This window comes from Lolium rigidum, chromosome 7 (assembly GCF_022539505.1).
Source record: "Lolium rigidum isolate FL_2022 chromosome 7, APGP_CSIRO_Lrig_0.1, whole genome shotgun sequence".
NCBI classification, from domain to species: domain Eukaryota; kingdom Viridiplantae; phylum Streptophyta; class Magnoliopsida; order Poales; family Poaceae; genus Lolium; species Lolium rigidum.
The window spans coordinates 126,836,718-126,852,630 of record NC_061514.1 but is presented as its reverse complement, the minus strand read 5'-3'; the positions used below and the strand labels follow the sequence as shown (position 1 = coordinate 126,852,630).

Sequence of the window (15,913 nt, the reverse complement as noted above, 5' to 3'; positions counted from 1 at the left end):
GCCGGCCGGAGCGGCGCCACTCGTGCCGCCACGTCGGATCGGGGTCACCAGCTCGGCGTCGATGGGCCACGTAGGATGGGTGTGTGGCGCCGGCGCCGTGGGCGCCACATGGGCATGTGTGGCGCCCTTGAGAGGGGCGCCACACAAAAGGGTTAGATTGGTGAAATAGTTTCGCCGGAGGGTCAGTCTGTGCTTTTCTTCCACTTTTGGGTTATTTTTGTGTAAATCGCCGAAAAAGAGACAACATGTACTGGCAGGTGTATTGTTTGTTACTACACAAGAGTATAATAAGCTACCAAAAAGAAATCCAATGAAACTGCTGATTGGGGAATCAAGTCTTTACAATACATATATCAGCTTATTCCATGATCCAATGAAGCATCTTCATGAGAAATGACAAGCCAGGTACAAAAAAATTGTATGATCTGCTGAGTGCTCTGATTTTGCCCCCTCAGTGTGACTTGCGGAGATTTGGGAACAGCCCAAGGATATGCTCCGGCATGAGATCGTGCCGGGTGAGAATCCCAACAATGGGATGTCTCTGCATGAAAACAAGAAGAAAAACTGTTACAGGCGTGTATTTTGGTGTTGAATATATGAAAATCCAGCTGCATCATCAACTTCATATCATGCAAAAAAAAAAAAGTGCAGTAAAATACTGATTATAGAAGGACTGTAGATAGAGAGGTCTCACCCCTGGGGTCTTTGGCACAACCAGGAGGTGTCTTAAGCCTAGTGACCTGAAAAGGACTGCAGCCTTTGCAAGTGACATTGTTTCAACCACCGTGTAGGGTGAGGTATTTGTGATAGGATGGAGATCAACATACATCTCCATTTCTTCATCAGTGAAATCCAGGTCCTCGACTTTCATACCTTTACCAGAACCAGCCTTGGCAAAGTCAAATGCACCAAATCTTCGCAGCACAAAGCTACCACTTGTTTTCACCTTGTCTTTCATGAAGTTCTTGCCATTCAGCAGAACCAACAGGTGTGATCTAAGCACCAGCCCAACCAGCTCTGGAGCTTCTGATAGAGGTGGCTCATCAACCACTGGAAATCCGTTGTGGCCCGTGATCCTTAAAGCTTGCACAATGTTGCCCACCTTCTCAACGCCTGAAAAGGAGATCAGTGGCCCGGACACGACATCACTAGCTACCAACTGCCTCATGTATGGTTCAGCATGCGCCTCCATGAATGGCAAACCTTTCATCACCACAATCTGATCATAGACCCCTTTGTTGAAGCAATCGGCTATGGTCTTCGATATCAGAAGGACAAGCATGACCAATGGGAGCATATGGAGTTCATTCGTAAGCTCCAGAAGGATTACGCAGACTGACACGGTCATTCTCATTGTTCCACCAAGGAAGGATGCGGCACCAAGCAGTGCAAAGAGGCCAGGATCAAGATCAGACATGGGGCCGAGAAGTGTCCCCACTATGCGTCCATACGTAGCCCCAGCAAGAATTACAGGGATAAAGAGACCAGATGGGACCGCAATACCATACGTCAAGAGGCCAAGGCAGTAAATAGCGGTGAAGAATACGAAAAGACTAGACATGTGGAACTCGTTCGCGGTGCCACGGCTGAAAAGATTGCGGATGGCATCATCATTTGTGTTGAAGAAGAGTGATGCAAGACCATTGTAATGACCAGGCGGGCACTGGAAGCTCTTATAATTTCCAGAACGACCAATGGTGGGGCATTCCTCCATGGAACCAACAGGGCATGGAGTGCACGGAGCAAGCCAAGGGAGCCCATAGGAGCACGCCGACGTGATAATTGATATTGTGATGGTGAGGAGGATCTTTAATGGAGCACCCCTCCTATATGGAAGCATGACAATGTAAATGAGATTTCGTTTTGAAATTGAAATATAAAATTTGGAAAACTACATCAATGTACTTACTCATTGATAATACTGTAGACACGGAGAATCCTATCCAAGAGAAAGTTGAAGAGGCCCCCGAAGACACCACCAATTATTCCAAGGATTATAATTGCGATGACATCTTGGGTGCCGTATGTCGGGATGTTTGAGCTAAGATCAAACATAATCAAGCCTCCTTGCCCAAACAGACCACATTTTCCACTACGACAGAACTCAATCAGGGCCTTCAACACGACAGCAACAACAGCAGTTGTAAAGAATGTTCTCCACAGAAGAGCACTTCGCCACCTGAATAAATAAAAGCAGAACCTTTGTCACGAAAAAAACTAAAAACATACGCAGTAAAATTAACATGTTCATATAATCATATTAACCACGTGCAGAAGTGAAAAGAAACACGAATTACATATTATTAAAATACCCTATCCATATTAAATAGGACAAATATAAGGTTTAGAAACTCATCGAATCAGTAGATCCTTCCCCCATTCGCATTCATATGGAAAACTATGGATGCAGATAAGATTTCAAGTTTTCCATCTGAAATGTTATTTCACCTGAAATCCAGTTCGAAGGCGATAATAAATCTGTATACATATTTTCTACCATATCTGTATGTAATTTGACAATTGGTCAAGATAGTGTAAACTTGATGTTTCGTTGGGTTAGTTCAAAATTGCAAAAGATAGTCGTTATGAGCATGAGCGAAAGTGTCATCTTGCATATTCTTTAGGCAGATAACACAATTCGACCAAATTCAGTAAAAGTTGGAATCACATTTGTATTTGACTTTAAAATATGGATCAAATGCCCACCGTCCGATTTGTTTGCACTCGCAGACCCACGTACTAATTTCAAAAACAGATTTGTTCATCTTTGACCAGTTGCCTTATGCCCTTATCAGCATACTGACCTGTGGTCTATAACAATTTCATGCCATTTAGAACTTCAGATTGTGCAGGTTAGTATAATACATACCCAGTGTCTATGGATGCTGCAGATGTTTTTTATTACTTAAGACTGCAAGTTTCAAAGCGGTAAGTAGAAACACAGTTATAAGTAAGAGCAATCTAACAAGATTATCATCTGCATTAAAGTACTAATGAACAGCTTGAGAAGGGACAGAGATGGTACCATGATGCTGCTTCCTCAAGAGCAAAGAGTACACCACCAACAGGTGCACGAAATGCTGCTGCTACTCCAGCTGCTGCACCACATGTAATCAAATCCCGCCTATCCCTATCGTTCTTAAAATATTTCAGCCAATTACAGGTAAGATGATACTTGCGTGATCCCCCCTGACCAAGCAAGTTTGCAATGCATGCCCCCGTATGTACCATGGGACCTTCTTTCCCAAGTACAAATCCAGCTGAAACTCCAAGTATTGAACCAAATATCTGCAACATAATTGACGAAAGTTCAAAGAACAACGTAATTTGACTTTGGCATGCAATTAGCAATACCTATTTGTCTCGGCCTAATGATGTGCCAGCTACAAACGAGTTGGTTATGCATCATTTTGTTCTGAAGTTATCAACCATATGCTGTGCAACTGAATCTAAATGAAAGGTTCTTTGCATTTTTACACATGGACATGCTTTGGGACATTGTGGGTCGCCGTTGGCATCACAAATCTGAATAAATTTCAATAACCCTAGACATTTTCTGCAGTTGCTGACAAAATAAAACGAAAATGAAATAATGATGAGTGTTTTCATTTCAATAACCCTAGATGTACTAGTGCCGAGTTCCATGTCAATTAGATTAATTTTCCAAGTTATTTTGTTTCTGCAGCAGAGCCAGAGCCAAAGCCAGAGCCGGTTATATCAATTAGTATGCTTGACAGTAGAAAATGCTAGTACATTTTTATTCTGGGTTCAAACTTACCTTCACAAAGAGTGTGCTGGGAGCTAAAATAGAGTAAGCATCAACACCATTAAGATATGCCTTAACTTCAGGAATTCCAGAACCAGCAGCAGCCGGTGCTATGTAAGCGCAGATTGCTGCAGCAGTGGCTCCCAGGACTAGATTGCAGCCTCCATATGCCAAAAATGCTACGAAGTACCTGCACTGGAAGCAGCACACAATCGACAACTTCACATTACCACATCGCTGTAAACCAACAAGCTGTACGTAGGGAGAACCAGTAGAATGCATTATGGTAAAATAGCAAATCCATGGGTGGTGAAGCTTTACCTGTTCTGGAGCATAAGTTCACCCGTGATCAACAATTTGAATCCAGCAATGTTCTCGACCGCAAGATTGTTGAAGAAACCAACAAGCCCAGTCAGCAGGCCAATCAGAAGAACCAGTGCCCATTTCAGAACAACATACTGAAATATCTGCTTCTTCTTTCTGGACCGCCAATCTTGCTTGAAAAGGTCATTCTCCACGATTCTGAAACAGGCAACGCAAAGTTTCAGGAGTGGAACTAGTTAAATGCGCCTATCAGCATACTGCGGGCATCTTGCGCAGCTACATTAGTATCTGTTTCTCATCAGAATTCGATCGTTGACTTGCTTACAGAGTAAATGCTAGATCCTCTGAAGGTGGGACTTTTTAAAAGAAAAGGTTTCTTGGCTACCTTAGTTTTGCATCTTGCTTTCAGCTAATTAACATCTGAATTCATCAGAAGTTTGATGTTGACTACTGCGTGCAAACACGTTACTGCTAGTTCGTGTCAAGGGATAATTAACATTTTACTAGCGGCTCTGTACAATCAGCCCCACAGTTGGTAACTATGTATAGCAAGTGCCCATTCAAATAATACATTCGTAGGCTTCCCTTAAAACTGGACCAGTAATAAGAATCCTAATAATAGTCACAGGTTAGCCTGCTTAAACCTGGCATTCTCCCCTAGTCAGCACATACTAGCCCGTGCAAGACGAAACCTCAACTTTGGCATTGTTCTTGATCTTGATGCCTGCCTGTATCTTCTTGACAAAGTTGGAAACAAAGGATGACACTTTTTTCCACCGACGGATCACGAATTCACCAGAAGATGCTACTGTGACTTTTTTTTATGTCCAAGTCAACCAATAAACTAGGCGTAAAGACAACTCGTCATTCATCGAGATCCGCACAGCGATAAAATAAGAGCTGTTAGAGTAGAGGAGCTAGTAGGTTCAGAAGAGCAGGGCATTCCATTAATCAGTAGCTCGGAGGTTATGGGAAGGGGGGAGGAATTGATGGAGGGAGAAGGACAGGTAGGGGGTTCGGGGTGACGCGTACTCGTAGTCGAGGCTCTCGATGGGGAAGACGTTGGCCCCGACGATGGCGATCTGGGAGGTGGTGTTCATGGTCCGCTTCCGCAGCAGCGGCTCCCGCGGGCCGCCGCCGCTGTCGTCGTCGTCGAACCGCAGCAGCGCCTCGGACGCGGCGCCACGCAACCCGCCGCCGCCGCCGTCCATGCTCTCTATGTCGTAGCTGAAGCTGCCGTCCCGCTCCGGCGACGGCTGGTGCTGGTTGGAATGCGGCGCGTGGTTGCCGTCCATCCTTCCGCTGTGGCGCGCGGGTGGCCCTCGCTTCGGCGCCTGCAGTTTTATTGGAGTGCGTGAGCAGCAGAAATGGCAATGAGTGAAAGAGGGACAGATAAATGGAAGGAAATCTGGGAGTTAAATTCTTAGCGAAAATTGCGTCAGCACGTGCCAAAAAAATCGCAATGGTAAAAGCTGCGTAATCTAGCGAAAAATCGCATTTTTTTGCCGAATGGGAAAAATCACATCAACTAGTTCAAGTTATACGAAATGAAAATTATACGAAAACAAACATGTAGTTGGATCGTTAGGATTGCAGTAGCGCCTCCAACTCAATACCAAATTTGAGTATTTGACACTTTGGTGTTTCGCTAAAAAAAATTCTTTAGTGCGAGATGTCTGTGGTAACTTTGTCAATCGCAAGATTCGTCGGAGCAGTTTTTTAGACTCAGAATTCTTGAGAATGTTCATAGAGGTATTGTATGCCTGTGTATCTTCATAAGGATGAGTATATGTATGTATGTTAGTGTTGCATCTGTAATGTGTTTGGCAACCCATGAGTAAAAAAAAAAAGAAATCCGCTCGGCCGCGAAAGAAGATGGGCACGAGATACTCGAGGCAGCAAACGGACAGGGCGAGGCAGTTTCGCCAGCGCCGCACGACGACATGACAGGCGCGGCGCACCATGGGTGGTCGGCCCTGCTTGTCATGGTGACCCATCGTGGAGTTTTCGCCACACGATACTTGAATATCCGCCCTGATTTAGCGGGCTGTTTGTCCTTGTCTCACCCGCCTCGTCTCGTGCGCCCGGTCCCGTTCTATCATCAGGTTATATCCAGCTGCGCGACGTATTTTAGCGTTCCAAAATGTTCGCGCGCGTTCGTGCGTCAACTGAAATGGTCGAAATCGATCGCGCGTCCGTTTGCGTCGGGGGTGGCTCCAGCGGCACGACACATTTTTTTGCCGAATCATTTTTTTAATATGAAAACATAATTTACATAATTGAACACATGAAAATAAATCCTAAATGTGTGCGCCTACTGCTGCTCGTCGTCGCTGTCGAGCACGATGAGCTCCGGTACCGTCCACGACCAGTTGGAAACCGGGAGCGTACGCCGAACGCGCAGGCGGTGCTGGAGGTGGAGGCGCCCAGGGCTCTGGCTGCGGCGCCCAGGGCTCTGCCTACGGTGGAGGCGCCCGGGGCTCTGGCTGTGGCGGCGGTGGAGGCGCCCAGGGCGGCGGTGGACTTTTAAGGCCGGCCGCGCGCGGGATACGATGCCATTGAAGGCGGCGCAGAAGCCCAGCCGACGCCCGCCAGTCGCGCGCAGAACAGGCAGCCGCGCCATTGATGGCGAAGGCTGCAACGCAGACGCGGAAGCATGCTCGCTGCCAGGCGGGCCCGATGAAAACGCGAGCGGACACTTTGCGCGTCCGCGCAGCGTCCGCAGAGACGCAAACCTGCCGCAAACCTGCCGCAAATATGCGCCGGGTTTGAGTCTCCGCGGACGGTCCGGTCACTTTGCGTCGCGCCGCTGCACGCTTTCATGATTTCCGCTGGAGGTGGTGCCAGACGCATGTTCGGTCACGCGGACGCAAACGGTCGCTCAACGTCTGTTTGCATCGCACCGCTGGAGATGCTCTCAGGTGTTTCACCGGAATAAAAGAAGTGGATGAAAGGAGCTGCGTTGAAGCAGACAGTCCTGGCTCCTGCAATGGAGCCGCCGTGCCGGCGAGGCCATGATGTCCGGCGGCGAGGAACATGTGATCTGATTAACAAAAAAGCGCGCGAGACAGGCAACAGCAAGCAGCGGGTACGACGGCAGCGTCGAATCGACGGAAGAGAAATAGTGTCAAATCATGGCTTCTACCAACCTAGATTGTCAGATCGGATCACGCAAGGATCGGGGCCGCGCGAAGCTTTTAATCATGAGGGCTTTCCGAAGGTACGATCGAGCGCTATTATTTAACGAGGGTTGGGCAGAGGGAGATCGGAGGGAGACCGACGCGCTTGCTTGGGCCGGAGATGGCAATCCCCTTTTGCTGACGGAGCTGAAGCCCAGAATTGGCGTGTGCACGAAGAGTTTCAGCAGCTGTAGGATTATGACTGCTTGCTACAAAGAGCACAAGGAGGGCATACAGAAACGAATTCAGGTTTGCAACCATCTACCAATAGTATGTGTCCGTCTGCGCTATCCACGAGTTCAGAACTTGTATATACTGTAGTACGAGTAAAGTCGACAGGTTCCCGCTCCCATAGGATAGGACAGAATCAGCTTCACAAAAAGGCAAAGTAAAGACATAAACAAAGCATCGAATCCGCATGTCGACGTAGCTAGCGTCGCTGCCAGCTTTGCCAACACCCTCACGGCTCAAATGCTGACCATTGTTAATCAACGTACGCATGCTTGCTTTTTAGGTGAACCCTCCAATCATGGTTAGCTTTCCAGATTAACCGAGGAACCAGTGGTAATAGACAACCGATGTTTATCCTTGGGCCTCCTACAAGTGGACAAGAGGACAAGAAGAGCGAGCTGGGCAAGCAAAGCAGAGTGCAGTAAGCCAGTAATCGCCTCCTGCTCCACTCAGATAATAACAAAACCAGTTAACAAAACTAGTAGTTTAATTGTAGCAGATGCGTGCCGCTTGTTCCCTCTGTCTCTCTACCGGCTCATGATCTAGATCACACGGTAATTTTGTACTAGTCAAGCTTCTTTCGGTCCTAAATTTCAGGCAATCTCACGTCACAGGAAGGCCATGATTGAGGCATGAGGGCAGCTGGTAGGGCCCGCCCGCTAATGTGCCACCAATCGGCTAGCTACTGCAGAAGCTTCGCATCCAGCATGGCGCCATGCCCAACCTAGCCGCCAACAATCGCACCCATAACTTGGATGACGCTAATTAGGCAAACACTGGCGCTCGATCTACTGCTACCAGCGTCCGAAATCTGCCGCTACGCTAGGGATCAACCGGCGCGGCGAGCGATCGATCAAGCATCCCAGCAGCGCGACCCAAGGAATGAATGAATATGCAGAGAAGATGGAACGGAATGCGAAATGTAGAAAGCACAGCTAGGCCAAGATTAAGTATGCAGAGGAGCTAGGGAGCTGGAGATTACCTAGCGGAGTAGCGGTGTTGACCCGCTGCCCTGCAGATGAGCTGATCCGAGGCCAAGAACAGTGCCGATCGATCGAGGCCCTTTCCCCTCGTCCGGTACCAGACTTCCTGCTCTGCTCGTGACCAAGGACGGCGGAGACGATGAAGAGGAGGAAGAGGAGACGTGCCCGAAAGAAAGGCAGCAAGGAAACTCGTGGGGAGAAAGTGGAGGGAGAGGAGCGCGGGACAAGTCAGGGGAGAAGGAGATGGAAGGCTAGCTTAAGTATTGGGCTAAATGAATGAAGCGATGGATCGGATGGAGATACCTTCCCTCCCTGCCGTGCACTCGATCGGCTCCATCTGGGGCCGGCTCCATCCGTCATACAAATCATGGCGCCGACGTGGAACCTGCTGTCCTGCCCGGGAACGTGTCTCCCGTGGCACCCGCGGGCCCGCCGATAGGTGGACGGCTGCGATTGCAGCAAACCCGCGGCTACAAATTAACCCCCTTCCTTTTTTTTAAGGTCAACTTAGTGCATCTCCAACGGCTCGGCTCATTTTAGACATAACAAGTTTCAGTTAGGATCAGGCCACGGACACCAAATTATTTTGGTTTGCACAAATGTCCGTTTGGGTTGGGGTTGCGCCAACGGCCCCACGCATTTTGGTCCACTCTGACCAATTTTATTCATTTGTAGTCAAATTGGTAATAGATCTTGTAATAAAATAAACCTAAGCTCTATATTACACTCAAATAAATGACAACATTTACGCACAAATAAAATTTAAAATCAAACTGCGAAAATTCAAAAAAAAACTACTCATCATGCCCTGCCAATGTCCACTCAAACTCAATAATATCCGTTTGGAGACGAGCAGATATGTGGCAGAGCTCACTGAGCAAATGGGCAAACTTCTTAGATGTTGTTGCTTCTCCTTGGCATCCTTAATCATGGAGGTTGTCATCATGCTTTTGCTCAACAATCATATTGTGCATGATGATATAAGCATTCAGAATCAGTTGAGGTCATTGTGGAAATCGGCCATATCAAAGAAATAGCATCAAATCCACATATCCTGTGATGCAACTTCCTGAAGAATGACAATGTATCCCTTCGCATGCCCGTTATACTGGCACTGCCATGCTAATGGACAAATTTTCCACTCTCGGTGCATGCAACTATGCTTCCGATCATTGCCGGAAATCCTCTTTCCTCGTTGATCGACAACTGTTGGGCAGTGTCGGCAACAGTTAGCTCTCTCAACTAAAGATCGCCGAACACAGAACACCGCAATCACACCTCGGTAGAACTTGTACATCGATTCACAAATACTCATCAAGGAGATCACCAGCCACTCCATACGCAACCATACAAATAACTGTGGGCTGGCATCGGGTCTGCATCCGAAATCGGGGTTGTGTTCCCTCATGCCGCGTAGAATAGTCAAGAACAAGTATGTTGGCATCTGATACCGCCGTCGGAACATGACCTCCGTGAAGATCGGATTGGCGGGGTGGAATTAGTCTCGATTCAGCCGTTAGTGGCCATCCTCTCGATAGCGCAACTCTTTGGCCTTGCGAGCCACTGTGCACGGGCCTCATCATCTCAGTGTACTCGTGGATAAGGGAGGCCTTGTAACCATGAGCCCCAAAGAGGCGTCTAACTTGTCTTCCGACAAGTTGTATAGGATGTCTTTGATGAAGAAGTGGATCGAGTCGATCCCTGAAATTTATCTGCGGAGGCAACAATTATGGGTCAATGGTCTGAGTATTTCAAGAAAATGGTCAAAATGGTCTAGGATTTCTTACCGGAATTGGCCGAACAGGTCGTGGGCATTGTGACTAGCGGACGGTTCTGAGCGTAATGGCGGCGAGGCGGGTGCTACGGCAAGGCCTGCAAGGGCATTCGACTCTGTGTAACGAGCCTGAAGATAGCGGAAGACAACAAGGTGTCGGGTGAGCTACATGTCCAGCGTCGAGAGGAAGAAAGACCGAAAGAGGCTCGACCAGCCCAAGCCCAGCCGAGGAGGTCCAAGCGTGGACTGGTTCCGTCTCGCCTTTACGCAAGCTCCAGCTGGACGAAGTGAGGCATAAAGGGAAGACGTGGTTGAGGGGAAAAGCCATCGATGATTACGGCCAATGGTGCACGGCTCTCGTCTCACCTACCTGCTTCTATCTCCCATCCTCCAATTCATCTAGATCTCATCCCTTTCTCTGTATCTGGATTTATTCCGTGTATCTGAACTTGATCTGTATTTGAGAGTATACTCGCGTGATGAATAAGTAGGATCATAACATATGGTATCTAGAGCAGTTCCGATCCACGAGATTTGCTTCCAATTAGAGAGAGTGAGTGGATTGATCCCGTAAGGCTTGGTGAAGGGTGCGGAATTCGGTTGAATTCTGCGCAGAACACCTTGGTGTACCCAAATCGAGCGGGGAACTCCACAGAACACACACACACACACACACACATAGATCGGCGCCATGGGAGAGGTTGAGAAGAAGGAGATGTCTGTGTCCCAGTTGTTCGAGTTCATGACGGCGGCGGAGAAGTGTCGTGATCTGGATACGGTTGCGCTCAAGGAGAAGCTTAGCGCGACCCAGACCACGCAGCAAGAGATCGCAGGATCCTAGAAGCCGCAAGTGGATCTGGCGCTTGGGGATCTCACCGGGGCGGTGCGAGCGCTCAAGGAACACGTGGATCAGTTAGACACGCAATCGAGTACCGCGGTCTCGAGGGCTGGCCATGGGGCGGTGATGATTCCATCCACCGCTGCGGTCGCTCGGCCGGGCCATGGGGTACTCGACCTCACTCGCCAACAACGGCCACTGATGTCGTCACATCCTCAAGGGGGCGGTGAAATGGCAGGCCCAGGTGGTGGGCACCGTCAACAACAGGAAAACCGGAGGTCTCACACTAGACCTCTGGATAATGGTACAATGGTTACTTCTCCAATCCTTACTGATATCAATCGTGCACTAGATTTTGATTCAATAGAGTGTAGTCATGGTAACAACATTATTGGGATGGCATCTAGAGCAGATATTCCATGTTTTGATGGGGATAATCCTAAGCGGTGGAAAAGGAACTGTGAAAAGTACTTTAAGATAAGTAGAACTCATGACATGTATTGGATGGACCTAGCAACGATGAATTTCACGGGTCAGGCAGCGTTGTGGTTGCAGTCTGTAGAAAGTAAGATAGAAAATCTTAGTTGGGAAAAGTTTTGTGATTTATTGTGTGAAAAGTTTGGCAAAAATCAATATAAGGCCTTAATTAGACAGTTAAGAAATGTTACCCAAATAGGATCAGTGCATGAATATATAGAAAGTTTTAGCAATTTGATGCATCAAATGTTAGCACATAATCCAACTATAGATCCAGAGATTTTTACTACCACGTTCATTGATGGTTTACGAGATGAGATTCAGCAAGTTGTTATTATCCAGCAACCTATCGACCTAGATGCTGCTAGTTCTCTTGCTATACTGCAGGAGGAGGTGTTGGAGAGTCTGAAGAGGAAGGATGGAAGAAGAAGGGATCCCTCAAATTGGGCAAGGTCGAATTATACTGCAGCGCCAGCTCAACTGGCACAATTCTCTCCATATCTCAGTAACAAGAAAGGGGGCACTCTCATGGCCGAAGATAAAAGAGGGACTGAAGCTTCCCGTTCCAGATCGTCTGGGGACAAACTTAGCACGCTGAGGGCATATCGGAGAGCTCATGGACTGTGTTTTACCTGCGGAGAAAAGTATGGGCCAACACACAAATGTGGCCAAACTGTGCAACTACATGTTGTAGAGGAGCTGTTGCAAATGTTGGCTAATGAAGAAACTGAAGCTACCCAAGGTACTGACAGTAGTGATTCTGAAGTTGAGGAATTGCATGCTATCTCTGACCATGCTCTTAAAGGACTAGTGGGCAATCAAACCATGCGCTTGAGGGGTAGAATTCAGAAAAGAGATGTCATTATGGTAGATTCTGGTAGCTCAACCAATTTCTTGAGCACCAACTTGGCTGCTAATTTAAAGGGAGCTCAACCTCTAAAACGAGCACTTAGGGTAAAGATAGCAAATGGAGAGATTCTGCAAGGAGACGCATGTTTCCCCAACTGTGAGTGGAAATGCCAGGGAGCAAGGTTCAAAACAGATTTCAAGGTGATATCACTTGATTGTTATGATGCAATTATTGGCATTGACTGGCTCAAGGCTCATAGTCCAATGGAGGTGGATTGGAAAAAGAAATGGATGGTGGTTCCAGTCGAAACAGGCAAGCATAAGTTGCAAGGTATTGTACCAGCTCTACAGGAATGTATGGAAGTTTCCCAGGAAAATTGTTGAGTATGGAGGAGCAGGATTCAATACTGTATTGATTCCCTTTGACCCCGGTGCAGAAAGAAGGGACAGAACAATGTCCTCCAGAAATGCAAGCTTTGATTGATGAGTTCTCTGCCTTATTTGAGGAACCAAAGGGATTACCTCCCCAGAGGGAATTCGACCATTCTATACCACTTATACCGGGGGCACAACCAGTTAATGTTCGTTCCTACAGATATAACCCTGCGCAGAAGGATGAAATAGAGAGGCAGATTGCAGACATGTTAGCAAATGGTATTATTCAACCAATCTCTAGTCCTTTCTCTTCACCTTTACTTCTAGTACTCAAGAAGGATTTGACCTGGCGACTATGCACTGACTTTAGACACTTAAATGCTTTGACGATAAAGAATAGATACCAAATTCCAATAGTGGAAGAACTGATAGATGAACTGCATGGGGAATCTTATTTCACAAGCTTGGATTTGCGGTCAGGGTATCACCAAATCGTATGAAGGAAGATGATGAAGCCAAAACAGCGTTCCAAACACATCGTGGGCATTACGAGTACAAGGTAATGCCTTATGGCCTCACTGGCGCGCCTGCTATACGTTCCAAGGAACCATAAACAACATCTTAGCCAAGTGGTTGAGGAAAGGAGTTTTGGTATTTATAGATGATATTCTCATCCATTCGGATACGCTGGAGAAACATGTGCAGCTGGTCAAGAAAGTCTTTGAAGCATTGACAGAGCATCAGCTCAAGGTAAAGTTCTCAAAATGTAAGTTTGCACAGAAGAAACTGCAATTCCTTGGACATGAGATAAGTGCGGAAGGGGTATCGACAGACAGTAGCAAGATACATGACATAAAAAAACTGGGCAGTTCCACAAAATGATAAAGAAGTTCGCAGCTTCTTGGGGCTGGTGGAATACTACAGAAGATTTGTCATGAACTTTGGTATTATCAGTCGATCACTGTTTGACTTGCTCAAAAAGGGAACTGGGTTTGTTTGGACAAAGCAAACCGAAGAGGCTTTTCAGACGCTGAAGACTGCACTCATGACAGCGCATGTGCTTGCCTTACCCAACTTTCAAGAAAAGTTTGAAATTGAGACCGATGCGTGTGACTATGGAATTGGTGTTGTTCTAATGCAAAAAGGTCATCCAGTTGCTTTCCTCAGCATGGCGTTAGGGCCGAAGAACAGGGGCTTATCCACTTACGAAAAAGAATGTCTAGCCATATCAATGGCGGTAGAAAAATGGCGACCTTATTTGCAAAGGGGTGAATTTGTGATCAAGACTGACCAAAAAACGCTTACTCATCTTGATGATCAAAGACTATCTACTCCCTAACAGCATAGGGTTTTGACAAAGTTATTGGGGCTTAACTACAAAATAATTTACAAAAAGGGGCATGAAAATAAAGTGGCCGATGCTTTATCTCGTCAGGTGCATCAACCTCACGAAGATCTGTGTGCTATGTCATCATGTACTCCCACCTGGATGGAGGAGATCATGGAGGAGTATTTGAAGGACAAGAAAGTGAGTAAACTAGTAGCTAACCTGGCAGTCCAAGGCAAGGTATGGCCGTTTACCTTGCAGTAGGGAGTAATCCAATTCAAGGACAGAATCTGGCTTCCCTCTACTTCTGTGGTGAAACACAAGATACTGCAAGCATTACACTCCAGCGCAACAGGTGGACACTCAGGTTTTGCAGTGACCTACCATAGGGTGAAACGTCTGTTTGCTTGGCCAAGGATGAAGGGGGAGATAAAAGAGTATGTGGCATCGTGTGACATCTGTCAACAAGCTAAGCCGGAGAGAGTGAAATATCCTGGGCTACTGCAACCACTGTCTGTTCCGAATGGTGCCTGGAGAGATATTTCGATGGATTTCGTGGAAGGAATTCCCAAGGCGTCAGGATACAGCTGCATTATGGTAGTTGTGGATCGTTTCTCAAAATATGCCCACTTTGTGCCATTGGCACATCCCTTCACCGCAACCACAGTGGCAAATGCTTATATGAACAACATATACAAACTGCATGGACGCCCAAAATCTATCATGTCTGGCAGGGACAAGGTGTTTTTGAGTAAATTTTGGCAAGAGTTATTCAGATTGACAGGCACATAACTAAATTTTAGTACGCCGTACCACCCAGAGACTGATGGGCAGACTAAGCGGGTGAATCAATGCCTAGAAGGGTACTTGAGGTGTTTTGTGCATGGATGTCCTCACAAATGGTTGCAGTGGTTGCCTTTGGCAGAATTCTGGTACAACACGACCAAGCATTCATCCCTGGACAAAACGCCTTTTGAGGTGGTTTATGGAAGGGAGCCAGTGCATATGGGTATTGACCGCCTAGAGTCGTGTGCAATTCCAGATGTTGAAGAATGGTTGCGTGAAAGAGAACAAATGCGGGATGTCCTTCAGCAACACTTGACGAGAGTGCAGTTGCGAATGAAGCACCAAGCAGATAAACGGCGTACAGAAAGGCAGTTCAAATCTGGTGACTTGGTCTATATGAAACTCCAGCCCTATATTCAAAAATCATTCGCCACACGGGCAAACCAGAAGCTTTCTTTCCGATACTATGGGCCATATGAAGTCAAGGGCAGCGTGGGGAGAGCAGCATATGAGCTTATGTTACCAGAAAAAGCTAGGATTCATCCAGTTTTGCACGTGTCGCAGCTGAAGAAGGCGATCAAACCATCTGATCGAGTGCAAAAGGAGTTGCCAGACCACTCGGACAACCCTTGTGAACCTGAACGTGTTTTGCAATCCAGGAACTACAGCATGCACAATGGCCCTGGTAAGCAGTTACTAATCCAATGGACAGGTATGGGAAAGGAGTTGGCGACCTGGGAGGACGAGCAAGAGCTCAAGACCAAGTTCCCAACGGCGTCGGCTTGGGCACATGCCGAAAGTAAAGAAGAGGGAAATGTAACGAGCCCGAAGATAGCGGAAGACAGCAAGGTGTCGGGTGAGCTACATGTCCAGCGTCGAGAGGAAGAAAGACCAAAAGAGGCTCGACCAGCCCAAGCCCAGCCGAGGAGGTCCAAGCGTGGACTGGTTCTGTCTCGCCTTTACGCAAGCTCCAGCTGGACAAAGTGAGGCATAAAGGGAAGACG

At 47.3% G+C, this 15,913-nt stretch overlaps 1 protein-coding gene across 1 annotated transcript; it reads right to left on the bottom strand.

Annotated features, from left to right (window-relative positions):
- Positions 1-251: 251 nt before the first annotated feature.
- LOC124670252 (chloride channel protein CLC-c-like) lies at positions 252-8,739 on the bottom strand. The gene is made up of 8 exons (XM_047206747.1): positions 8,483-8,739; positions 5,123-5,424; positions 4,088-4,288; positions 3,779-3,956; positions 3,026-3,288; positions 1,910-2,179; positions 695-1,826; positions 252-541 (listed from the first exon to the last, which is right to left on the bottom strand). Exons 2-8 carry the CDS (start codon positions 5,383-5,385, stop codon positions 452-454), a joined length of 2,397 nt encoding a protein of 798 aa, XP_047062703.1. The 5' UTR covers positions 5,386-5,424; positions 8,483-8,739; the 3' UTR covers positions 252-451.
- Positions 8,740-15,913: the final 7,174 nt, after the last annotated feature.